The sequence below is a fragment of the Neofelis nebulosa genome, chromosome 7 (assembly GCF_028018385.1).
Source record: "Neofelis nebulosa isolate mNeoNeb1 chromosome 7, mNeoNeb1.pri, whole genome shotgun sequence".
Classification (NCBI taxonomy): domain Eukaryota; kingdom Metazoa; phylum Chordata; class Mammalia; order Carnivora; family Felidae; genus Neofelis; species Neofelis nebulosa.
The window spans coordinates 74,860,115-74,885,948 of NC_080788.1; the positions used below are offsets into that span (position 1 = coordinate 74,860,115).

At 53.4% G+C, this 25,834-nt stretch overlaps 1 protein-coding gene and 2 long non-coding RNA genes across 23 annotated transcripts in view; 2 read left to right on the forward strand and 1 right to left on the reverse strand.

Annotated features, from left to right (window-relative positions):
- Positions 1–13,811, forward strand: part of LOC131516984 (uncharacterized) — a 30,799-nt gene extending 16,988 nt beyond the window's left edge. For 10 of the 12 annotated variants that reach the window (XR_009264317.1, XR_009264316.1, XR_009264313.1 and 7 more), the window contains 3 exons: positions 9,189–9,292; positions 9,730–11,393; positions 12,000–13,811. This is a non-coding gene — a long non-coding RNA (uncharacterized LOC131516984). The remainder of the gene's footprint in view (positions 1–9,188; positions 9,293–9,729; positions 11,394–11,999) is intronic. The other 2 variants (XR_009264318.1, XR_009264319.1) reach the window with 1 other exon arrangement.
- ZFHX2 (zinc finger homeobox 2) overlaps positions 1–25,787 on the reverse strand; it is a 31,818-nt gene extending 6,031 nt beyond the window's left edge. For 2 of the 10 annotated variants that reach the window (XM_058738574.1, XM_058738565.1), the window contains exons 1-8: positions 23,056–23,393; positions 5,651–7,740; positions 4,953–5,470; positions 4,170–4,410; positions 2,825–2,899; positions 2,359–2,417; positions 503–703; positions 12–138 (exon numbers count right to left, since the gene is read on the reverse strand). In XM_058738574.1, coding sequence (XP_058594557.1) covers positions 12–138; positions 503–703; positions 2,359–2,417; positions 2,825–2,899; positions 4,170–4,410; positions 4,953–5,470; positions 5,651–7,691 — 3,262 coding nt within the window. In that variant the 5' untranslated portion in view covers positions 7,692–7,740; positions 23,056–23,393. The other 8 variants (XM_058738567.1, XM_058738573.1, XM_058738571.1 and 5 more) reach the window with 8 other exon arrangements.
- On the forward strand, positions 20,199–21,434 carry LOC131516988 (uncharacterized). Its single transcript, XR_009264329.1, has 2 exons — positions 20,199–20,270; positions 21,121–21,434. It is a non-coding gene; the product is annotated as an uncharacterized LOC131516988 (long non-coding RNA).
- Positions 25,788–25,834: the final 47 nt, after the last annotated feature.

Sequence of the window (25,834 nt, forward strand, 5' to 3'; positions counted from 1 at the left end):
CCCTTTCTTACCTGCTCCTTGTTCTCTGCTGGGTTCAGGCTCTGGCCCCGGAGCAGGGGGCTCTGGGGCATCCCCCAGTGGGCATAGAGTGGGCCCAGGCAGCACTTTGGTTGTAAAGGTCATCTCTACAGTTGTTGCCTGCAATGGAAGAAAGCCCAGTGACTCCCCTGTGCTGACCCACCCTGCTACTCCTCACACCCTGCTCTGCACCTGGGCTTGTGCCCAGCTTCTGTCCAGCGCTCCAGTCTCCTCCTGGAAACACTCCCAGAACTTTGGCTTTTCCCCAGAGGGGAGGGCCTGGGCTGCTGCCTCTCCTCCTCCAAAGCCCATGCCTCCCGTTGAACAGCTCTTATCAGGACCTAATGGAAATGAAGGAAATGCTTAGCTTCCTCACCAACATTGTCCCCGCTAAACCCATACTTGCCTGGACGCCCCTGCCTCTTCTTCCCCTCCTGGCCCAAACAAGGCTTCCTGGATGGGTCCTCACCCAGCCAGTACTCACCACAAGCAGCAGCTTCTCAACGCACTCAGGCACCACATTGTGAAGGTGGCTAAGGTGGAAGTGCAAGGCAGGTCGGCCCACCAGCTGCTCCTGGCACAGCGGACACCTGTACTTGGGCTGCACTGCATGCTGGGAGAGGGTGTGAGCCCTCACCTGTTCGGGCTCGGGGCTCAGGAAGCTGCAGTATGGACAGCAGAATACCTGGGGGCACATGGGTTGGGGAGGAGGTGTCAGAGAAGGATGGGGCCCACCATCACCCAGCCCTTTGTGTTCTTGGACACAGCATGATCCCCCACTCCCAATTTAGGAGTGAGCCGCATTCAGAGGCATCAAGGCATCACCACGGATCCAGCCAGAAGCAAGAAGCTGGCTCCTCCCTCATTTCCCTTCCACTGGGACAAAGGCCTAGGCTAGACTTTCCCCTTGCCTGCCTTCTTTGTCCGGCCCTCTCCCTCCATCCTGGCCTTTCCTTGGTCTTTGCCTCTCTCTGCTGCCTTGCTTAGTACTCCAGCTACAGTATGACCCTGTACCTATCTCCCCGGGATTTAGTTTTCTTACCCACCCACACCCTGCCCGTGTCTTCCCTGTGAGATGGCGCCCCTGCCCTCTGGCACATCTGGACCCAGAGGCTCCTTTATCCCTGCCCACTCTGCCTCCCCAAGGTCCCTAACCTGAGTGTCTCCTGAAGAGGGGCCCTCCCTACCTGTCTGCTCAGAAGCCAGCTCATCTCCCAGCAGCTCAGCAGCTCCCACTTTCTTTTCCTTTTCCCCTTCTTAATGTAAACAAACGCCACAGCTCCCCCAGCGGCCCAGGAAAATTCTGTCCTGCTCTGCAGGCACATTCTCGCCCACACCTCTAGAGGGGTGGGGCCAAGGGAAGGCCCTGTCTCCAGCCTATCTTCACCTCCCTGGCTCAATTCCTCTCCTCTCCTGCCCCCTGTGCCACTGGTCCAGGCCTGCATACTGGGACAGGATGGCCATGAAGGAAGGGCATCCAGATGCTCATTTTAATGCACTTGGCCCTCGGAACAGACATCTGGAATCGGTCTGCAGGAGAAAACAGGAGTGAGGAGGGTCTGGCCAGCACTGCTGCAGCCTGTGGAAATGTAGTAATCCTGCCTGTTGAGGTCCCATTTGGAGAGCTGTGAGGGAGGGGCAGCATTGGAGCCTCAGGGACCCAGTCTGGGAGTCCCCTCAGAATCCACACTCTCAGGCCACAAAGCTAAAACACACAGGTCCTGCCTAGGCCAGGCAGAGGCCCAAGGCTGGGAAACTTGGAGAGCTTCAGGGTTTGCTATCTGGGTCAGTCATCTGGGCTGGGGCCTCTACCCTCAGGAAGGAGGTGCCCAGATGGTTCCATGCAGGCTTGGGGCCTTCTGCAGGAGATGACCATCCGTGTCTAGTTGTCTTTCTGCTCCTGACAGGAATAGAGAGCTGGGCAGCAGGCTAGCCTTTTGGTTTGGGCTTTCTCTTTTCATTTCTTCACTTTTGTCTTCCCTCCTCCCCTCCTTCCTCCACCTGCTTCCAGCTTTTCCTACCTTGGGACAGCTTCTGTCTTCACTTTTCCCTCAAGTCCTGCCCTCCCTTCTTGTCTTCTCCCTCTGTGCTCCACCCCTGGGGCCAGCTCTGCTCTCTGTATGGTGCTAAACATATAACTGGCCCTAGGTGGCATCTCAATGTGTTTTGAGACAAGTCACAAGCATGACAAAACTAGGTCTGCCATTAGTCTGAAATCTGGCTGTAAAGCTCTACTGATAAGAATTTCAGGCTTTAGAATATGAACAAATTTCAGTAAAACCAGGCCCTACCCCGCCCCCCACCCCCACCCCAGCTATTCCCAGTTATCCCAGTTCTGACCGTGGTCTGGTTGGCACTGTCTCCTCGAGAGCCAGACTTGTTCTCGACCTCTTCAGAAGCTGAAAGGAGAAGAGATTAAGAGACTCTGACAGCCTTCCCTCTTTCTTTTCAGACCCCCAGCCCTTAAGATTACCTGACTTGTAGCAAAGAGCCTCCAGGGTAGGGGGCTGGGCTGGGGGGAAAGGGCAGGAAAGCACAAAGCTGTACACAGTGCAGGGAAAGGAGGCCCAGCAGGGCTGATCCCAGGTTAGTGGGATGGCCAGATTTAAGCCTTTTGTGGCTCCCCCTCCTTTCCCTCTGATGAGCCCTTTCTTGTATCAGTTTGGCTCCATGCACCTATGAGGCCTCGCTGGGTGGCTGGATTACTGCAGAATCCCATGTGCACCTCAGAATGTATGAGGATGGGGCGGAGGGTGGGGGACAAGGGGCAGGGATAGAGGGAAAATGGACCAGATGAGCAACTCACCCAATTGCTCTGTCTTGTTCTGAGAGTCTTTTTCAGGGGTGGGCAGCTCAGCTAAGGGGGTGACAGGAGGCTTCCCTGTGTGGGATGAGGGGAGAACCAACTTAGTGAAGCATCAGGAAAGGGAGGACATAGGGCAGAGGAAGCAGGACACGCAGCCAGGAGAAGGAGAAAATGGATGGAGGAGTCAGAAAGCTGCCAAAAAGAAACAGACGATGAAGAAGTGACAGGGTTGGAGGTGGGAGAGCCTAAGACATTAACTCTAAGTACCCAGCCCCCATCATTTAAAGATGAGGAAACAAGTCTGGCCATAGACAGCGGAGACAGGCCAACTGGGCTCCCTGCCTACTGGTCCCAGAAACAGGGAGCCCAGAGACATAAAGGGAGGGGCACTGAAGAAGGAAAGTGAAGTTGAGTGGAGGCAGGTGCGGCAAGCAGGAGGCAGCAGGTCTAGCTGGGAGAGGAGATTACCACTCAAGTAAGAATTGACAGATGTGTAGGAATTTATTTTCGGTGGCAGCCTAATTAAAGTGTTAAAGTTCCTTAACTCCATTCAGCCCTGCGCCAGGATCATTAGCTATTGATCTGGGCCCCTCCGGCACTTAACTCCAGCCAGCATATTGGCAATTCAATTAGCACCAGTCAATGCTGCCTGTTCCTGGTTCCTGCTGCCCGTACCCTCACCCTCGCCCACCGCCAGCCCCTACAAAGCCCCAATGCCCATGCCCACCTCTGACAGCCCCTTCCAGGCTCTTCTCCTGCACCCTCTGGATCAATGACGCCTGGCGGGCTGTTCCTGGTCTCTGCTGGTACAACCTCAGCTGCCTAAGGGGGACCCTAAGCCCAGCCTTCGGGCTGAAGACCTCCTAGGAGACAGGAAGAGGCTGGGGAACTTGTCAAGGGCTTCCTATCCCTGCAACCTTCGGGCCAGGCCCACAACTCCCATCTTCTTCTGACATACCCTAACCCAGCACGAAGTGGATTCCATTCTTCTGCTTTTCTAGTTCTTTCCTTCCTGACCAGCTCCTGCCACTCCCCACACCCAGTGTTGCTGGGACGCTGGTCACGATTCGGAATCAGCGGGTGATTCCTCCTTATCTACTTTCCTGTTCTCTGCTCTCCACCCAGCAAAGCCCTTGCCCTTCACTGCCTCCTCCCTCCAGCAGCCTCTTGCTCCTTGCTTCATTGGGCAGCCTCACTCTTCCCCAAGTCCGGTTTTATCTCCCCTTCACAGCTGGCCCCTTCCCACTTGCTCTTGACTGCCCACAGACCCGTTTCTCCTCGCTGGTATCACCTCACCACCCCCCGCTCCCACACCTGCTGCCCACCCTGCCCCGTCCCCTCTTACCGGGAGTCCGGAGCTGCCCATGGCTGAAGCTCAGGATGCTCTGAAGAGCCGAGAGCCCTTCCTCGGCTGCGGGGCCACTCTGCAGCAGCTGCAGACGCCGCTGGGCCTGGGCGTCGCGGTGGGCCGGTGCACGTAGGTGCTGCAGCACAGCCAGGCGGGAGGGGGTCTCCCACGCACACAGCAGGCAGCGGAACAGCCCCAGCTCAGCCCCTGCCGCGGCCCCCTCCATCTCCAGCAAAAACTGGAAGCACAGAAAGCAGATGCTCAGGCCCAGAAGGGACAGACACCTCGAGATCTCACCTCCCCCAAGGGAGCCTGACCAGCAGCAGCCCCTCCCTACCCATCCCTTCCACCCTTTTCAGCCCCCTCCCCTTTCCCTCCTGTGGCCACCTGAATATTACTGCTTTTTCTCCCCTGTCTCCTTCTCTTCCTCCTACCAATCCTGGACTCCACCCTAGTAGGTGAATGGAATCTGGTTCCAACCTCTTGAACGGATAAGATGGCCTGAGCAGACACTCCCCTCCAGTCCCGAACATCAGAAAAGCCGAATAAAGTACTGGATTCATTTTATCAGAGTCCACCATCCTTTGGCCTCCCCTCCACGACTATCTCCAAAAAGTTGATTATCCCAGTACATACTTGCCACTGTATCCAGTCCTGGGTCTTCCCATCGCTCTCCCACTCAGCATCTCTTTGATCCGTCCCCATCCCCTTCTCTTCTCTCCCCCCAGAGGCTCTGTGTTGCTCCCCTCAAGTCCCAGAGGCTCCCTGCCCCACTCTCACCTTATAGATCTGGCTATTTTCTTCATGGGCTGCGCCCCGGGCGTGCAGCTGCATCTTCTCCTTGCTGTTGGACTCAAAGTCACAGATGTTGCAGCGCAGGTGCAAGGGGGGAACGGAGCCATAAGGAGCCCCATCTCCCAGGGGCACTGGGGAGGGGGTGCCCACGGCCCCACCCCCCTCCCTCAGGTGGGCTGCCAGCTGGTACTTTTGAGCATGTTTGTCAGTCTTGAGGTGGAGTTGAAAGTTGGCCTTGAGCTGAGTGCCATAGCAGCAGAGCTTGCAGCGGTGGGTGTCACCGGCCACCTCCTTCCATTCGGCCTCCGGGAGGCTTCGGCCCACGCTGCAGTGGTAGAGCAGCAGCTCCAGGTTGTCTGTGCTGAAGGCCTGGCACACTAGGCAGCGGAACACCTTCAGGGACGGGCTTTCATCTGGGGGTGGTGAGGTGGGCAGGCTGTCAGACAAGGAGCCCAGGAGCTGACTTGGAGGCAGGTGGGTGTCCGGGGAGAGGCTGCCAGGGGCTGGGGGACAGAAGCAGGTTAGTGGCCCAAGGAAGGAATGGGGCAGTTGGGTAAATGGGGATAGCGCCAAGGGAGCTGGGGTTACCCAGTGGGGGGCTGGCCCTTAGGAGGGAGCAGAGGCTCGAGTCTGGCCCTGGGGAAGGGAGAAGGGGAAACAGGTGCAGACCCCAGGCTGCTTACCTGGTGGGGGGAACTTGCGAGCAGGCGCTCCGAGGTGGTGGAAGCCGTTGAGAAGCAGCTGGGCTTCCAGGGGCTTGTCTGGCCTCAGCCCGGGGCCAGGCAAGGGAGCCTGAGGCTGCCCCAGGGCCTGCGGTCCGAAGTACTGGAAGAGCTCAGGGGGGGTGGCGGGGGCAGCTCCTGCCGGGGGAGGGGGCCCCGGCCCTACCAGTCCAGGCGGCAGGCCCAGCGGCAGCCCCTGGTGCAGCATGAGGACATTCTGCATGTGCTTCTCAGAGGTCATGTGGATGCGCAGGTTGCGGGAGATGTTGGTCTCGTAGCTGCACACCTTGCACTGCCAGGATGATTTGGTCTTGGGCTCCTTGTCCCCGGCAGAGGACGGGAGTGGCGCCTCAGGGGGGCTGCCCTGCCCACCGGGGCCCGCCTGGAAGCCCTGCAGGTTGGCCAGGTGCTTGTCAGACTGCATGTGGATGCTGAGGTTGCCCTTGGTGGTGGTGGAGTAGTTGCAGACATCGCAGCGGTAGGGCTTGTAGCCACAGTTGTAGCTCTCTCCACGGGCGAGGCGGGGGTGGGCGCCCCCGGCACTGCAGTAGCTGCAGTGGCTATTGCTCTCCGGGTGCTTTTCCCGCATGTGCACGTCCAGGGTCTGCTGGTACTTGTAGTGCCAGTTGCACTTGGGACACTTGAGCGTCTTGCAGGAGTTGCGAGAGTGTAACAGAGACATGTGGCTGGACAGGCTGAGGCCCTGGAAGGCCGCAGGGGCTGGGGTGTAGTCTTCAGCTAGGCGGTAGGGCTGGGGTGGGTCGCTGGGGTCTTCGGGGGAGCCGACTGGGGCAGAGAGAGTGCCCCCCTCCTTAGAGGCAGGTGAGCTTTGGTTCAGTGGGGGGCAGAGCCCTCCCTCCTCTTCTTGCCCCTCCGGGAACCAATCTGGCCCTGCCTCGCCAGCTGCCATTGGCGATTCTTTGGCTTGGGTTGGGCTGGGGTCCCAGGTGGCGGGAGTTGTTGCAGGGGAGGGTGGGCTAAGTGCCCTGACTTCTTCCGCAAGCAGGACAGGAGCTTCTGCCTCAGGGGGACCATCCTCAGTCTGGGCTACATTGGCCTCTGTGTTCACCATGTTGCTATTATCAAGGGGCATTTCTAAAGGGGGGCGAGCAGGTGGTTTTGGTTCCAGAAAGCTTAGGAGGGCCACGCGGCCCTCATCTCCCACCTGAAGCACAGCTGCATTACTGGGCAGGCCCAGATGTTGAGCAGGGGTTAGCTTCACCCCATGAGACTGTGTGTGACCCATAAAGGCCTGGGCCCTGCTGAAACCCAGGCGGCACAGGAGGCAGAGCCAGAAGAGTGCCCTGTGGTCTCCTCCCCTGCTCCCCATAGGGCCATCTTTGGGATCTCCGGGTGGGTTTGGAGCCAGCTGGTAGCTCCAGAAGGCTCCATCCCTTCCCTCACAGGTGGCCGGAGATGGCGCTGAGGTATCATGGGACAGAATTTGGTCAGAAGAGCTAAAGCCTTGGATTGGGTCAAAGCCATGTTGGATGTGAAGGGCAGTGAGGTGTGCAGAGGGTAGGTGGGCAAGGAGGGTCAAGCTGGGCTCCTCCTTGATTCCCACCTCGCCCCAGGGGAAGCCCTTTGGTAACAGGAGTTCACTGCCACCTGACAGGGACAGCTTGGCTACTAGGTAGGCCTCACCACCAGCTGTGAAGAATAAATGGTTGCTTAGGTCCACGGGAGGGAGCCCTCCTCCTTCCTCCTCCTGCTCCTTGTCCTCTTGCACTCCTAGGTCCTTTGGTGAGAAGCCACCACAGCCAGCCTCTTCTCGGGGCTCCCCAGTCTCCTGTGGTGGGACGAGGCCACAGCCTGACTCCAGGGCCTGTCCCCCTGGCTCTGAGGGCCTCATGCTCTCAGAGGTGGAGGGGGCAGCAGGGGGATCTTTGGTGACAGGATCAGCGGGGGTGCCAGGGGGGAAGGTGTCCGGAGGCGGAGACGGGGCATTGTGTCCAGGGGTGGGGGTGGTGCCAGTGGTAGAGGATGAGTTAAGGGTGGCCATGGCAGACGGAGGAGCGCCGGGGGTTCATTTCAGCGTGACGGCAAGTACCCTGCGGGGGAAACATGGAGAGAGCGGGGCTGTGAGGTGGCAGGAGACACCCAGACAGGCCCTTGACTCTCCAGGTACTCCAGCCCCACTCTCTTCCCTGAGCACCAGACTCAGCTACCCACCTGCCAACCTGAAGCTTCACCTTAGTGCTAACACACTTCAGACATAACATGTCCAAAATCAGAACTATTTCTCCCCCCGAACTCGTTCTTCCCATCTTCCCTATCTCAGAACTTGGGACCACCATTTATCTGGTTGCTAGGCTAAAAACCTAGAAGCTTCCTCTAGCCCGCTCCCCACATACAACGGGACAGCAATCTCTCAGAAGACACGCGTGCTATCCCTCCCTTAGCATCGTCTCCAGTAGCATCAGCGTCACCCCAGCCACGGTCTTTCCTGAACCAGTGTGCCGAGCTCCACAGCGGCTTCCGTTTCTACTGCTGCCCCTACAGCCCAGTCTCCTTCCATCCAGCCGCCAGAATGACCTTTCATTTAATTCTCAATTATAAGAAATGCCAGACCTATATAAAAGTAGACCAAATAACATAAGGTACCCCTTTGTACTCATGACTCAGTTTCAACAGCCACCAACACATGGCCGATCTTGGTTCATCCATATCTTTACCCACTTTCCATTTTCCTGTATTGTTTTAAAGCAAATTTCAGATATCTTAAACGTCTTTTAAAAGGTAAATTGTGGGGCGCCTGGGTGGCTGAGTCGGTTAAGCGTCCGACTTCAGCTCAGGTCATGATCTCACGGTCCGTGAGTTTGAGCCCCGCATCGGGCTCTGTGCTGACAGCTCAGAGCCTGGAGCCTGCTTTGGGCTCTGTGTCTCCTTCTCTCTCTGCCTCTCTGCCTCTCATGCTCTCTCTCTGTCTCTCTCAAAAATAAATAAACATTAAAAAAATTCTTTTAAAAAAAAGGTAAACTGTAGGGTGCCTGGGTGACTTAGTCGGTTAGGTGTCTGACTCTTGATTTCAGCTCAGATCATGATTTCGTGGTTTGTGAGATCAAGCCCCACATCAGGCTCTGTGCTGACATTGCAGAGCCTGCTTGGGATTCTCTCTCTATCCCTCCCCTCGCTCTCTCATAAATAAATAAACCAAAAAAAAAAAAATGTCAATTGTACTATATCCTTAAGAACCCATCCATGATTTCTCACTGTACAATGAATAAGATCCAAAAGGATCCTGATCTACAAAAGGATCTATCTGATCTGATGCTGGCCTACTTCTGACACATCTTAATACTCTCCACCCTGCCTGGCTGGCTGCCTCCAGCCCACTGGCCGCCTTTTTGTTCTTCAAACACACCAAGTCCATTCCCACCTTAGGGCCTTGCCTAAGCTAAACAGCTTACTCTGTCAGCCAGGAAGACTCTTCCCCAGACCTCTGCATGGTGGCAAATTCTCATTCAGGTGTCTGCTTAAATATCACCTCTTCCAACAGGCTTTCCCTTCCCATGGAAGCTAACATGCTCCGGGGGGTTACTTTCTTCAGAGATTTCTCACCACCTGATATTTCCTGGTTTACTTACTTCTCCCTTCTAGACGGTAAGTTCCATGAGAGTAGGAACCCTACTTTCTCTATCATTAGCACCAAGAAAAATGCCTGCCACATAGTCAGTGCATGTCTGTTGAATGAATGAACTCTAGGAAAGACCCTCAGATTTTCCACTCACTGAAGGGGTAGTTTCCCTAAGTCAAGGTCCTCGAGCCAGAGAGGCCACAGTGAATTTCTGCTGGCCTGCAGGCCCGGTGCTGCTCTCACAGATGCCCTCCATCTCTGGTCACAAGCATGTGAAATAGGCGGAGGCTTCCCTGGCCAGTTGGAAGACAACCGATTCTATGTGATTAGCTTCCTCCCCCACAAAGAGATTTAAAAAAATAATAACAGTAATATTACTAAAAGCTATTAAGGTACATATGCCATGGTCCTGGCACTGTGCTAAATGCTTTCATCAATTATTTCATTTAATCTTATTTTGCAGATGAGGCAGCCAAGAAACAGGTTGAGTGAGCTGCTAACTGTCACACAACTCCAAGGAGGGGAAACCAGAGGACTGGCGGGGCACAGAGACCTGGGCCCTCCATCTACCTGGATCGTCCCTCAGACCCAGGAAAGGCCAAATGAGCCTCCAGAGGTCTAGCAGTCAGGATTCCGGGGCTCCCTCCAGCTACTAGAAACACCAGGCCTCCCACGCTGCTCCCAGCCTTTTTACCTTGATTACCACACCTTCCTCCCCCTCCGCACCCCCCCCCCCCGCCCCGCTTCCCGTCCCCACCAAACTCACCAGTTCCCCATGCTTCACCATCCCATACTTTTCCCAATGTCCCAAGTGGCTTGCATCCACTCCAGGTCTTAATTATCAGCCAATCTCTAATGATTAAACCTTTAGCGTTCAAGCCCATGCTTCCAGAAGGGATGTGGTCTCTCCTTCCTTCCTTGGGCCACCTCTAACGCTCACCTTCAGATTCTTTGATTAGGAATGGGTCTTCGGCCTGGCCCCACCCAGCCTGCAGGCCCCCTTTCCCACTTCCCCCCCTCCTCCTAGGGGGCTAGCCAGGCGTGAAGTCAGAGCCATTAAGTAGCTCCGCGTGGGGCTGGATCAGCATGCTAATGAAAATGCAAATCAGCACCTGGGCAAGGGGTGGAGGGCTGGGGGGTGGGGGGAGGTAGCTGGAGAACCGGGAGGGAAGTAAAGGTATTAGATGGAGGGGTTATCCTAGATAACCAGAAAGCAGAAGCCCGAAACTGGGAGAAAGGTGTCTCTCCTACGGAATCCTTGGGGGTAGGGGGTAAATGCGCTGGCTCACGAGGGTCTGACAGTCCACTGTTACCCCTCACAGTGGGGGCCCACCACCCTTTCGCTGCCCCACCTGGTGGGAAGAAGTGAGGCTGGGCAAGCCGGGCTTCTCCCGGGCCCTGCCACCGAGGGCTGACCCGGGTGGTGCTTCATCCCCGCTGGGCCACCGCGCCTACATCACATCGATCAGCTGCTTCCTCCTGGCTCCTGATTCACAACTCCAGATCTAACTTCAGAGGAGGTGCTAGAACGACCTAAGCCCCAAATCCTCTCTCCAAAGCTTCTACTTCCCAGGACTGGAAAAAAACCCAGCTGATTCTTAGTTAGAAACCAAAGGAGTTTAGCTCTGGGCTAGCTCGTGGGTGAGACCCAGACCGCCAAGGGTAGGTCGGCAGCTGTTTAAAATTGCAAATCTCTTCCCCACCTCCCTCCTCCTCCTCCTCTACAGGAAAGAATTTCAATTGCAAATTTATCTCTGCCTCAGTGCACCCCCCAGCTCCCCCCCTTTTCTTCTCCACGCTTCTCCCATCACCCTCTATTTATTACAAACCTTTAACTGCAGCAATGATATTTTTTTCACTTTTTCTTTCCTCCTTCCATTTCCCTCCTCCTCAATCTTTTCCTCCTTCCCTCTCTGAATCTCTGTGTCCCTCTCTTTGCCCTTCCTACCTTGAACTCAGTTTTCAGCTCTTTCTGGAGATGATGCAGAGCCGGATGACAGACCAAGTCACCCTCCACCTACCACCTCCAGGCCAAGAGTCATGTTCACCCTCAGACCACTGCCATTCCTCCTGTAGTTCCGGGCTTTCCTTAAGGGTGTCTCCTCTCCCTTGGGGCACATCTCAGAGGTGGGGAAGGGGAGAAGACCACCCTCAAGGGCCCTGGCACTCCCGCCTCTGGGGAAGGGAGGGAGGAAGAGGGCGGTCCAGGTGTAGGGTGGACGTGGGGGGACAGTCAAAGGAGAGGTGGCTGCAAGGGCTGGGGCCCAGGAGGAGAGGGGTTAGGGGAGACAGCAGGCAGTGGCAGCGGTGTGATTAGAGCGGAGATTGATGTGAAGGGGCGCCACAGACGGCAGAGAGAGTCAATAAAACGAGAGGATCACATTAGAGGCGACAGAGAGAGCTTTAAATTACAAGGCTGCTGCCACCGAGGGGGATGGGAGGAGGCAGGCCTGGAGCCAAGGGAGGGTGGAGAGTTCTGAGGGTGTAGTCATCCCCTGAGATGAATCTTCCAGCTCCAAAATGGCTCAGTCTCCAGAGCTCCCCTGCTGCCCCTTCATTCCATTTCCATCCCTAATGTTTCCTTCCCTCACAGGGGGAGGAAAGGAGTAAGGGGAAGATGGAGAGAAAGCTACGGAGGAATAGAAGAGTTTGTGTGTGTGTGTGTGTGTGTGTGTGTTTTGTTTTGTTTTTTGTTTTGTTTTGTTTTTACTATTGCCCTCTTCCTCTTTCCAGAGCCGGGTCCATGGTTATTGCTCAGGATGAGAAGAGAAGGCTGGAAGTGCTACTTTCAAAGCTCAGCTAGGGAGGAGTTGCCCCCCAAACATAATCACTGAACTGCAAACATTGTTCCATGGGAGGTGTGCAGAAATGCACCCAGTAAATAGCTGGACAAGAATTCCTCCTTCTTGATAAATGCTCCCTATTCGGGGGGCAGATCCACCGTGCTTAAAACAGGAAGAAGCCGGGGAGCTGGGAGGCTCCAAGACGGACAGTAGACCCAGAAAGCTACCGAGAGAGAGAAAGATGTTAAGAGATGGACTGAAAGGGTTGGATATGAAGTTACGGACATCTGAAAAGGTGGGCTCTGAGACCGCACAAGGCAGGGAGAACACAGTGAGGCACAAGAGCCAAAGGAGCAAGGGCAAAGGAAGGACCGAAGAAACGCGGCCCGAGGACAGAGAGACTCTATCCCTCCCCGAGGAGGAACTAGGGCACGGGTGCAGCAAATGGAGGCAAAGCCAGCGACGGGAGCTCCCGTCTGGAGCCCGGCAAGACCAGGGCTACCCTTGGATGGCGCCCCCTTCCGCCCCAAGCAGGCCACCGAGAGGAGAAGAAACACTACTGCTCCCTAGTGGTTATGGAAGGAACATCACCAAGGAGAAAACATGCCAGTCCAGGCAAACAGATTGCCTTTCTCTTCCCCCTCCTCTCCTTAAACCAGAATCCCACTTAAAGCAAAATCCCACTCCCTTCTTTTCTCCAGACGCAAGGACATGGCAAAGAGTTTCCCAGAAAGTCTACCAGATGCCACCAGCATATTTGCTTAAAATTTGCATACAATGATTTCCACATCAGAGCCTTCCAAACAGTTTTGCCTTTCACTTTTCCAACTGTTGGATCTATCCCCTCTCCCTTACTGAAGAGTCCATTTTTAGGACCTTTCCTCTTCTTCCTCTGTCTGAAATTCTTGCCTAGGGCACTGCCCTCTTCCACACTCATTTTGCCTCTTGCCCCTTTTTGTCTCAACCTGTTGCTTTTAAGAGGCAGAAGCCTTGGAGAAGAGGGGAAAAGAAAAAGGAAATATAGAGTGCCCTGCCTAACAGGGATTGTTTGGTATAGACAATAAACTCTAACTTGATGAGCTTGATTTTTAAAGCAGTGTAAGAACATGGGCTATGGATTCATGCAGCCCCAGGTTCAGTGCTGGGCTGCTTCCCCCACTCACCAGCTATGCAACCTTGGTAAGTTACTTGCAACCTGGGAAAATGGGAAGAATGATCCCTTCCTTTCTGGCCTTCTGGGTGATCAGTCAGGCTGGTTCTTTTCCTTCTGTCTTGGCTAGCTCCTCCCACAGAGCAGAGTGAGGTGTTCCCAGGTGGGTGACAACTTTCCTTCTGCTTGGCTCCTTCTTGACCAGGACTCATCCTCTAATTTCTGCCCTTTTCAAAAACGGAGGGGAGAGTCTTCAGTGGCCAGGATTTAAAGCTAAGTCTGCCCAGCAGCAGAGTTCATTTCTCACTTGGCCCTCTCGATTGCCAGGCCTCAAGACACCCCATCATCTGAGAGCAGAGAATGGAAGCCTTGTCCAAGCTCACAGTTGGACCGGGTGCAAAAGCAGTTAATACCTGGATCAAAACTATATGGCCACTCCCTTCATTTAAAACTATCATTTTCTCAGGGCGCCTGGATGGTTCAGTCGATTAAATGTCCAACTCTTGAGTTTGTGGGTTCCTTGCTGACAGTGTGATGCCTGCTTGGGATTCTCTCTATCTGCTCCCTCCCCTGCTCTCTCTCGCTCTCTCAAAATAAACAAATAAACTATCATTTTCCCCCTCACACTCCCCCCCCAAAAAACCGAAAAACACTATCATTTTCTATCTCCAAATCTTCCCTTCCTATTCAAAAGGAAACAAGAGGTACTCCTATTCCTCCATTCTTTTTTTTCATATTTCAAGTTTTTATTTAAATTCTAGTAAATAACAGAGGCGCCTGGGTGGCTCTATCGGTTGAGTGTCCGATCAGCTCAGGTCATGATCCCACAGTTTGTGGGTTCAAGCCCCGTGTCAGGCTCTGTGCTGACAGCTCAGAGCCTGGAGCCTGCTTCGGATTCTGTCTCTCTCTCTCTCTCTCTCTCTCTCTCTCTCTGCTCTTCCCCCACTCATGCTCTGTCTCTCTCAAAAATAAAAAAATAAACATAAAAAAAATTTTAAAAATAAATTCTAGTAAATAACATATATTTTAATATTAGTTTCAGCAGTACCTATTCCTCCATTTCAATCCTACCTACCTCTCCTAGACCTCTCCATCTCCCCCCACCCCAAATATTTGGGAGTGTTTACTTTGTGAAATATGTTTGTCCAAAAGACAGAAAATGAGAGTTGGCAGGGAATGAAGCACTTAGGCAGGAGAAGGTGTGTCAAAGAGGGTAAAGAAAGAGACAGCTAAGGTAGAGAGGAAGAGGGAAGAAGGGAGGGAAAGGGAGAGGCAGGGAAGTTGGGGGATGGGGCCAAATCTTGATCCACAAGTGTGATTATTGAATCTCATGGAGGCCTCCCGGCTTTGGCATCAGATTGGGCAGGGGGCCTGTCCCCAGTGAGAGGGATGGAGCCCGGGAACTGTGTCTTACACCTTGCAAGATGCTTCGGGTGGGCATAATGGAACTAGGTGAGATGTGAGGAGAAAGCAGAGGCAGAGAGGAGGAAGATGGGGATAGGCTGGGAGCAGACGGGTCAAAGGGAAGCTGTGGACTAAAACCACAACCAGCTAGTGGAACATCCATCCACATTTGCATTACTTTGTTGAGTGGGCTGCAGGGTGTCTGCTGCTGGAGGGGTGGACGTGCTGGAGAGGAGTGGACCCTCTTGCCCATGCATCTCCTTTAATGACACCACAAGCGTTAGGACAGCTGTGTGGAGCTGTGTGATCTTGTAGGTGCCCCTGGGAGACTCAGGCTCGGACAACTCCACAAAGCCAGCTCTGAACCCGTTTATATGAGGGCAGGGAGTAGTGTTCTTGAGTTCAGATTCAGGAACCTATCTGCTCCTGGCATAGAGGACCTCTGTAGAAGGTCCCTGCACTTGAAAGGAATTACACACAATTCTTTAGAATTAATAGAAAGAATACCATTGTAATATAAATAAAACCTTCTGATTCTTGGAGTCTATGTGAACCTTGTCATAGTAATGGCTCCATTTAAATAGTGTTACAACAAGACAACTAATAATAATAGTATCCTTAAATGTTTACTATGTGCCAGCACTGTGCCGAGCCCTGGAAATTGCATCCCCTAATTCTCCACTACAATCTGATGAAATAGATACAGCCATTCATTCCCATTTTACAAACATGGAAACAGACATTGATGGGGAAAGGAATTTTCAAGGTCTCACACCTGGAAAGATGTGGCGTCTAGACTGGACTCCCGTAGCCTGACCCCAGCACTCAGCTCTTGGGTTAATTTGTTAGCTTCTGAACTCTGGCTGCTGTGCATTTTGAATAAGGTCTTTGAGGTTTTTGTGTGTTACTCTGTCCTATGTGTGTCCCCTTGAGCATATAAGCTGTCAGGCTCCTCTTTGAGCTTGAAGGTGTTAGATGGCTGCTCTCAGTTTCTTAGTAAAAGATGAGCCAGAACAGGACCACTGCTTTGTGCAACTCCAGGGGGTGCTATTCACATTGCAGTCAATGAGGGGCTCTGGCCATTCCTTTTGTGTGTTTGTGTTTGGGGGGTGGCTGGAGATAGAAATCAAAAGGTAGGGGATATGCGTATTAATTTATGATAATGTCTCTTAAAGCTGGAGGTCTACACATATGCATCCATAATAACATATGAGCTTCAAGACAAGCAGCAGAGCATTCTTGTAGAACTTGGCCTTTAGGGTCAGACAGACCTGAAATCAAATTTTAGTTGTCTGCATTATGTAAATGACCTCAGGTGGGTTGCTTAAAAACTGTTTCGTTGTATACAGAATGGGGAATAGTTCCTCATGGAGTTGTGTCCGTTGAGATGATCATTATCCAGGCCAGCACTTTGGGATCAATAAATAGAAACGATAGTTATTCACTCACGTGCCTTATCTCCTGAGTTGGGGTGTACGTATGTGTTCACTGCTTTCTGATTGCGTGCGTGGCTGAGGGCGTAGGTGTCTGTCCCGGCACATCTTCGGGGTTCGTGAAGGCGCTAGGTGTCAGACCTCCAGCTGGGGCTGGGTCTCACCGGGCCCTAGTTCTTGCCCGCGTGGGCCCGGGGCTGCTCGCTGGGCCGCGGGCGGCGGGGCTGCCCGGTGCGGGTGTGTTGCCGCGTGCCTGTTTGTGCTCGGCGGCCCGGCTGGCGCGGGCGTGTTTGGGGTGGTGGTAATTACTGGGATGGCCCAGCCCTAATGAGTGTGATCCCGTTACACTCTCACCGCCTCTAATGGAGCTAACCTCATTTCACAGCCATTAGAGATGGAGATGAGGCCCCGCCCACTGGCCCCGCCAGCTGCAGCTCCCGCAGCCCCGGCCACGTTCTTTCCCTCCGGCTCGCCATTTCCCGGTGCCAGCTCTCCTTCTCCCGCCCGGTCTTCTGCTCCTCCTTCCAGGCTTCCCTGCCCTGTTCTCCATTGTTCTTTTCCCTCCCGTCTTGCCGCCGCTCTCTCCTCTCCCCTACTCTTGGCGCGTCCCCTTCCCTCGGCCTCCTCCCTGCCTGAGTTCCTCCTCCTCGCTCGGGTCCGCTCGGCCCCCGCGTCTCCACTTCCCGGTCCTCTCCTCCGCGCCCCTCCCCCGCCCTTCCCCGCCGATGGCCCTCCCCTCCCCCACGTTGCCCCGTCTGGCCAGAGGACAAATCTCAAGGGGAAACCAGCAAAGACAAACAAGGAGCAGTGACTTCATTATCGTCGTTAATTTGCCACTTCAGTTCCTCCCACAAGGGTCAAAGCCAGCACGGCTTGAACTCAGGACTGCCACAGAGGCTGAGCCAGAGCTGCCTTTTCCGCCTGAAGCCTCTCCCCAGCCACTCTCCCTCCCTCCTCCTCCCCACAGCCTTCGTTTCCCGGCAGGGGGTCAGGCTCCCGGTTTTGCTCTTCCCATTTCTTTACCCGGCCGCGCAGTCTACCGCCCTCCTTTCTTTTTCATTTAAATTGTGGCCTTCACGTCGGCTCCAAGTCACATGGTTTTTACCTCGGACTCCCTTCCTCGGTCATACTCAGCCTGCCCCCGCTTCTTCCACTCCTCCCTGCCCTTATCCCTCCCACACTCCTTTCTTGGCCTGCCCCGGTCTCTCTTTCTAACCTCAAGTGCACTCCTCTCCCGGAAGCACCAGGATTTACCTCTGGGTTTTGAAAATCCCGGGAGAAACAAGATGGAAGAAGGCATTCCGGCCCAAGTAGGCCAGTGGTCCAGAACCTGGAAGTGGCTGGACAGAAAGGAAGACAGTTGCCAGGGGGGGCGGACAGGCCCATGAGTCAGAGGAGGTAGCAGAATCTGGATTCAGACACCCCACACCCAAGACACACTGGGCCCCAGAGAAACAACCTCCCAGAGACCAGAGAGAAAAAGGAGGACAGAGCCATAAGACTGAGCTGGGGGGGGGGGGGGGTGGTCACTGGCAAAACAAGGACTGAAAATTTTGAGGATAGAAAGGGCATGTATTCCATTCGTTCCTCAGGGAAACCCCATCTAACACTTCTGTCCCACCCTCTGCCTTCCTTCACTGAGAAGCCAAATGACTGGCAATTGACTCCTAACCTTTTGTCCGATCCCAGCCCCAGAGGGAGAGGCTGAGGGTAGCAGGCTGTGACTGGAGGAGGCACTAGGGAAATGTCCACACATGAAGTAAAAATTTCTGACCCACACCCATCCTGCCCCACTGCCTGCAGGTCAACACACTACACTGAACTAGACACTGCATACATTTACCTTCTTCTCTGAGAAGAGAGCTCTTGCTACTATGTCCTCCTAATTGCACAGGCGCCTGTGCAAGCACCGTTCCAGTGGATGGCCCTGATGTGACTCCAAGGCTAGAAGCTTAGCTTTAATGTAATCCCTTATTCCTGTCCAAACACAGAGGCCGCTCCTGTTCTCTCACTTGACTTTGAAAGAAAAATTTTAAGGGATACCAAGCTGTGTCAGGAGGAATTAGTAAAAGATGTCTCCTTCCAGGGACATGCAGCCTGCACTTCAGTGGTATAGCTTGGTGACAGAACAGGTGGGTCTTAGCCCTGTCCCCTCTTAACTGGGCATCCTGAACGACCTAACAGAGGCCCTGGTCTCTGGACTAGTTCCTACAAGAGGGGGCTACTGAGAGCCAATGGGATTACCTTGGTGGTGGGGGGGGGGAGTGGGGGTGCTGGAAGGCCCTCTAAATCTTTAACCCCTGTCACATGAGCCTGGGGTGGAGGAGGGGTGGGCAGGCAGTCCCCTGGGGCATTCCCCAGAGAGGCAAGGGGCTCTGGGAAAGTGAGTGGTGGGATGACTGAGAAGCCAGAGAAGAAAGATGGAAAAATCAATGAAATGAGTTTCTAACGGTGAGGTAAAGGACCGCCGTGTCGACAGCCTGTCGCCTGCTGCAAAATATGAGCTGCCCAAGTGCATGGTGGCGGCTGACAGTGCATCCAGCCGCCACTGCCCTCCCTTCGGGGTGCCCCCCTCCTCAGGACTCTCCAGTCACCCTAGCCTTTCTTATTATAGCCAGATTCTCTCCCCCAGGGCTCCCAGGTTGCTTGCTCCCTTCCAGGTCTTCTTTCCTAGAGTCCCAATCCATTCAGAGTCCTTCTGACTCTTCACCACAGAAACGGGACAGGTTATAATCCCTGACTAGTGCATCTTTCTCTAAACCTTCTGTGTATTGAGACCTCTCTGCAGATTTCATTCAGAGTTGTGGTGAGCTCTGCATCACTTGCCTCCCTCCTCACCTTCCAGATACCTCTGGACTCTTTCAACAGTGAGCAATCAGGCATCAAGGCCATCCCTCACCGGGTTCTTACATCCAGGTCTGTGCCTCCTGCTTGTTGGCCTACTTGGCCAATGCTGACTTCCTTGGAGTTGCCTGGATTGGGACAAGGTGTTTAGGATGGCCCTGGTGTTGCTTTATGAACTCTTTGTCACATGGCGGGAAGGGCAGGGGTATGATGGGTTCAATTGTGGTTTCATGATTGGGAATGCAGTCGGCCCGGGATGCCACTTCCAATTCAAATCCACCCACTCTGTCTTTGGAAACAGCTCCCAACCTTTTCTGGAAACCACCTCCTTTCTCCACCCTCCTCCACATCTTCCTCTTGGGCTCCTAAGATTGTTCATTCATGTTTTCTTCCTATTATCTCTACAAAGATTCCCTGGATCAGACCCTGGAGTCAACCCTCCAAGTGTGGCTGCCCTGAGCTGACTCCGGGTGTGCCCCTGACCTAGTGTCTCCTCTCTTTAACTGAGATCTCAGTGTTGATCAGAAAACTCCCCTCCAGACCTTTCCTTCAGTTTCTACTTTCCCGACTTGCCCACTTATGCAGACTTAGGCCTGAAGGTTGGGGTAAGAGGGAGGTGGGAAACTCTTTTCCCTAGCTTTTCCCTATTGTTCAACATTCAATCAACAGATATGAAGCATCTTCTATGTGACAGACGCTGGGCGAGGTGCTGGGAAAACAGTCGGAAAGAAGATGGACAAGGCACCTGCTCATAAGACCATCATGACTCACCCTGGGTCTCTCACCCAACAGCTTCATCTCTCCAACTTAAAGCAGCCCCAGCCAAATTCCACTGTGCCCGCTGCCATTTCAGAACCCTCCTCTTTATCCCTGCATCAGGTTACATTCACACAGCTCTGATCTCTTGTCTTTGCATTTACAGCTTCAGTCTCCACTCCTAAACCCAGAGCTAGGTTCATCTTACATTTTCAATAGCTCTCCTCCCTGCTCATAATGCCCGTCTCATGTTCTGTAACTGCCATTTCCAGTTTTCTTCCTTTTTTGCCTGTCTTTCAGTCCTACCACCCAGTCTTCAATGCCCCCTGTCTCCCAAGTTCCCTTCTCTTGCTCCTGCAGGATCTAGTGAACCTTGGGCAATCAAATACAAGATCTCACTCTGAGCTAAGACCCAGGAATCCTACAGATCAGACTCAGGCCCCGGCCCCATACATGTACAGCTCCAGCAAAGCAGCAAGTTCTTCCTCTATGTGTTTCAAGGTAACACCAGCTGCTCTGACATCATGGAGGGAGGAACCCTGTCAGGTTGCCAAGGCAACACCAGCAATTTATGACATCAGAGGCTTGAGATCTTTGGTTCTCAGGGGGCTAGAAAGATTCAAGTTCCTGTCAGGTAAAGTAAATGGGATTTCTACTTTTTTCATCTCTTTGCTTGGGTCCCCCTGGCTTGGGAATGAAATGCAAAGGCCTCTGGTGGGGTAGTGAGGGATGTGCCCAGTGGAATGAATGCTCGGAAGCTTCTCTTTCTGTCTCTCTTCACCAGTATCTCTGAGGGCTCTCTGCCTCTCCTTTGGCATCTCTCTCTTGTGGGGCTTCACCCAGTGGTATTTCTGCTATGCCTTTTTCCAAATCACCCCTCCTGCGGCGCTCTCTTTGCACCGGTCACGCTGTGTCCCCCTCACACCAGAGGCATTTGTTTCCTTTGATACCTCATCCTCTCCTTTTTCCCCCTACCAAGCTCTGTGCAGCTCTGATCTGCTTCAGCACTCCTCCGCTTGCCTTCCATTTACCTTCTTTGTACCATACTCTTTTTCCACCTCATATTATTCTTCAGTTCCTCCCTTCCCCCACTTTACAATTGTATTCATTGCATATTGCCTTTTCTGTTGACCTCCTCTTGAGGAATACTCTATCATTTCTCTCCATCTTCTGTATTGCTATCAAGTCATGTTTTATTTCATTCTCCCAATCACCCCTCGGTGTCTTCCCTGCCCCCATTCCGCATGGATTTTCTTCCCTTCCTTTTGCACATCCCTCACGTCATGCATTTCTCTACCCCATACATTTATTGCACCCGGCCTCTCCTTCCTTTCTGGAACACTGTTCACCTCGGAAATCTTCCATCTTCTGCCCCTATCTACCTCCTCCTTTTACCCTTCCAAGCTCCAAGGGCTGGAAAACAATGATGGGCTTAACACAAGGTAAACTCCCCAGACTCTTTATCCACCTTTCCCATTCTTTAGGCTGAATGAACCTGGCCTCTTGCACAAGATAGCTTCTGTCATATGAATGAAAACGGCCACATAAAGGATCGTGCTGAATCCAAATATGATAATAACAGGGGGGCCAGGAAGAAGATGAACTAGAAAGTGAAGAAAAAGCCACTGATATCTAGAATGACCTGAAGGATGAGAGGCAACCAAGCAGGGTGGAGTTCAGAGTCCTAGAGAATGTCCCCTTACAAAATCAAAGTTGACAGTTAATGGACATAATGGCCCTGACTGATGAAGGGGTTATATACCCCTGGAAGCCCATTAAATTGATTTCTTGGCCTGTTTATGTGCCTTCACAAACCATACTCCCTACCTCTCCCAGCTCCTTCCTCTCTGGTACCTTTTGCTGCTGAGGTTAAAATGCTCAGTGAGAGGATAAGGGATAAGAGGGAATTAGGGTGATCAAGGATAAAAGGTAGGCAGAGGGCAGGTTATGGGAACAAAGGTAAAGAATAGGCAAGGGAGACCACGGGAGATAGGAATGCAAAAAAGGGGGTGAAACAAAATGGGGAAATGAAAAAATATACAATGGCCAAGTGAGGGAAGGGAGGAAATCAAGTCAGCAAGGAAGAGGTTTGCGGTGGGAAGCTCCTGGAGAGGCAGATGACACACAGGAGACCAAAGGTCCTGGTGGGTGAGACAGGCACATGGCAAAGGAGACAGTCAACAATGCTAGAAGTTCCAAAGCTTCCCGGGTGAAGGTGGAAGAGGAGTCGGTCCTGGCTGTGCTGAAAGGGTACCTGAGTCCTTGGGAGAGATACATCTGCTCCATCCCTCAGACTCTTTGCAGGCCCCTGACCAGTGACTACCACAACCATAAGCATGAAAAAAGTAGCCTGAGAAGGCCAGAGATCTCATAAGGACCCCAAAAGAGAGGGCATGGAGTCCTAGATGGTCCTAGACAGACAAGTCAGGGAGCCAAGGCATGACGGTGACAGGGACACACTGCGAGAGGATCACTCGGATAGGAAGAGTCACATGCGGAGACAGTGACACACAGACCCAGGGATGGATGGGTGGGGAGAATGAATGAGGTGAAAAAATGACAAAATCAAGAGGCAGGGACACATGGACAGAGATCAGCGGGGCTACAGGCACATCGAGACCACGCGTGGTCCAGCGCTCAAAAATGATAGGGTTACTCTGAGAGGGGGGCAGACAAGAGCGCATGGAGAGTTGGGGGGCCAGGAGAGACACACTTCACCTTGAATGGAGCAGTGGCCTCCCCTCACCTACTCGCACCTTTCCAAAAAAAAAAAAAAGGCAAACAAACAAACAAACAAACAAAAAAAACCCCAGCTCAACTTCAGGCAAAAACGAAGATCGAAGATTAAGAGTATCCATATCCCCTCCCACCCACCCCCACCCCCACCCCCAGCACGCTAGCCCATCCATTAGCCCGTCCGCCTGCCGCGGTTCCCGATCCCGCAGCCGGCGCGGGGCGGCCGAGACCCAGGCCCCTCCGGGCTGACAGCTCCGAGCCCTCACTCACCCGGCCTCCCCTTCCCTCCGGGACCCCCGCTACCCGCACACCTCGGCGCGGTCCGTCTAGGCTCTCGTTACCCTCCGTCTGTCCGGCTGGCTCCTGGTCCAGCCTCGAAGCCTTTCCCTTCGCCGTCTCTCCCTCCACCCCTGCATCTCTATCACCCACCCACCACCATCCTCGCTCGCACGCCCCCTCCCCCCTACCCGTGCCCCTCCTCCTCAAGCTCTCGGTCTGTCTGTCCGTCCGTCCGTGTCCCCTCCCCCAGCCCCTTCCCGTCCCTCTCCGTGCCCTCCAGCGGCAGTCTCCGAGCGCCTCCTCTCCCCTCCGTCTTCAGCTTCCAAAGAGCAAGGAAAGGAAGAAGAGAGAGAGGGAGAGGAGAAAAAAACCAACCCAGCAGCATCGGAAATCGATGCACTTACACCTCAGCTGGAAGCAGGGACGGGAGTCGAACCGCGGCCGCCGAGCAGCGCGAGGCGGGGAGGGGAGGGGGCGGCTCTTGGAAGGGACTTCTCCGATGTGTTGATTCCTTTTTTTTTTCCCCTCCTCCTCCCTCCCTCCAGCGCTCACTCCGGGGCGTCGGGGACGGAGATGGAAAAAAATAAATAAATAAATTCACGGCGGTGAGGGAAGTGAAGGAAAATAATCAATGCTATTTGGCTGCGGCTGAAGTGTTTTCCCGGCTTCGTGAGGGGGTTTCCATTGATTCACCCTGGGCACTCGCTCGCTCCCTGCCTCCTCCTCCTCCTCGCCCTCCTCCTCCTCCTCCTCCTCGCCCTCCTCCTCCTCCTCCTCCTCGCCCTCCTCCTCCTCCTCCTCCTCCTCGCCCTCCTCCTCCTCGCCCTCACTCCTCCGCCTCATTCACTGGCTGGAGCCGAGGCGTCCCACACAATGGAATAATCAATACCCAGGCGCCCGGGGCGGCCCCACTGAGCAGGTGCAGCGGCCCGCCCGCCGCAGTGAATGCCGGTATTTGTAGTCCATCCGTCCCCGCTCCCACCCAGCGGCCAGCGAGCGCTGAGTGCCTGCGCTGGACCTGATACCCCAGGGCAGGCCAGCCAGCGGGCGGGGCCACTTTGCAAAATTGTGGCGCCGGGTCCAAGCCAGTGCTTGCAAAGGGGGCCGGAGCCTTTAAACTCTTTCTGGTGTTTTTCTCCTTTTTTTATCCTGCCTACAGAAACCATACATGTGTTTTGTTATTTTGTTTTAAATCAGCTCTAGAGCAAGCCCCGGCTTTTACCAGCCTCCCAAAGCCACCCCAGGCCTATCTCTCTTTTTTTTTTTTTTTCCACTCCCTTCTTCCTGCCTTATTAGTCCCCCTCCTTTCCAGTTGGGTATTAGAAACTTCTCTTCCACAGCAGTTACTCTGAAGTCTCTGAGAGCTTGTCTCCACAGAGAGTTGGATGGGGGAAGGGGAGGTTCTGGCTCCTGGTCCTCATCTTCAGTTTATAAGCTCTTTTATATTGTAATAATAATAACTGCTAAGGTTTATTGAGTGCACAGAAACAGTTTCCAAGACCTTTTATGTATATTAACTTACTTAATCCTCACAACTAGTCCCATTTTACGGTTGAGGAAACCAGGACACAAACAAATTAATTAGGTGGCCCAAGGTCACATGGCCATTAAGTGACAGCTCCAGGATTCAAACCTCAATAGTCTGACTCTAGAGCTCACAATTGCTGCTATAACCTACTCCTCTTAAAAATAAAAAAATAAAAAGAACAGGAAGGAAGGAAAGAAAGGAGAGAAGGGAAAAGAAAAAGAATCCTTGAGTTCACAGGAAAAAAGGAAGTAGAAAGAAAGTAACATTTTGAATCTCTAGGTTGTGACAGTTTATCATTGGATCCTCACACATAACTGTGGCAGTTCACATTTTACCATGGAGAAATGAGACGTTTAGGGAGGTGGAGTAGCTTGCCCAAGACAAAACAACTGGAAATCCAAGCTGGGAGTCAACCTCAGGTCTGTCTGGTTCCTGAGTCTGGTCTTTCAGTTAAACTGCTGCCTCTGCCCGACTGGACTGGACATTGTAACCCAGGGAAGAGGACCTTATAATTCAGGGGAAGGGGTCTTTTTCCCCAGGGAAGAAAACTGCAAAGCAAAGGATGCATGAAAAGTAGGCCAATGATTGGAGCTAGGGGCTGGAGGCCCTCCCCTCCCTGACTATTGGTGCCTGTTATGGGGTAGAGGAGGGATGCATCCAACACATCCCAAGTTCAAGATGTCATGTCTATGAATCAGTGCCTTCCCTATAGTACTTCCCACAGGTCATTTGTTTCCGAAAAGATACTGGGAAGATGTCCGATGTTGAGAACCTGGCACTTCTCACCCATCGTAGGAGTTGACAAGAGCCACTGTTCCTCAGCAAGCTACCTGACCCAGAGTATCAGACACACAGTGACATCTCCAGGTTATCACAGTCCTCAGAGGGAGTAAGGAGAAGGAGCCTTCTCTATTTTGTCTCCCAAAGCAGTCAAAGGGTCACCCCAATGTCTTCCTGTATTTTAAGTGAACATGAGTATATTTCTCCCACTCCAGACCAAGCCTGCTCAGGGGCCACTGGCAACTCAGTGACAAATTCCTCAGTCTGGCTGGCACGCGAGGCCATTTCCAACCTACTCTTCAACTGTATTTCTAGCCTCATCTCCTTCTCCTTACACACTGGCCAGGTGCTCTCCAGCTTCTTGGTCTTTGCTCTTGCTGTTCCTGTCTCCATCCATGTCTCTAACTGTTGAAATCCCACAGTGTCTTTAGTTCCTATCCAAAATACTAGTTCCTCCTCTGACAGAACGTTTTCCACCCTTACCCTAAACTTTCATTCTAGGATGTATTATCCCCTCTAAACCTCCAGAGTAGTTAAACTGGCCTGAGTTATCCCCTTTTTCAACCCATTGCCACTGGCCTGTACTTGTGGGCCGCCATAATAGTCAATAAAATATCTGTTGGGACAGCAGCGTCTGAGTGAGTTACCTGGATTTCAGGCCCATCTGCCTAGGGAGTGAGGGGGAGGGAGACAGGACTTGGGCTCAGCTCCTTCCATCCGACTGTCCATACTGCCCCTTCTCAACTTTAGACAGTGTTGGGGCACTAATCACAGCTTTCCTGTCACCATAGCGACGAATGAGGCGAGAAAGCAAAATCTCCCTTTGGAACTACACCTCCCATCATGCACCTGGACCCCCCAGGGTGCCGGGCTCA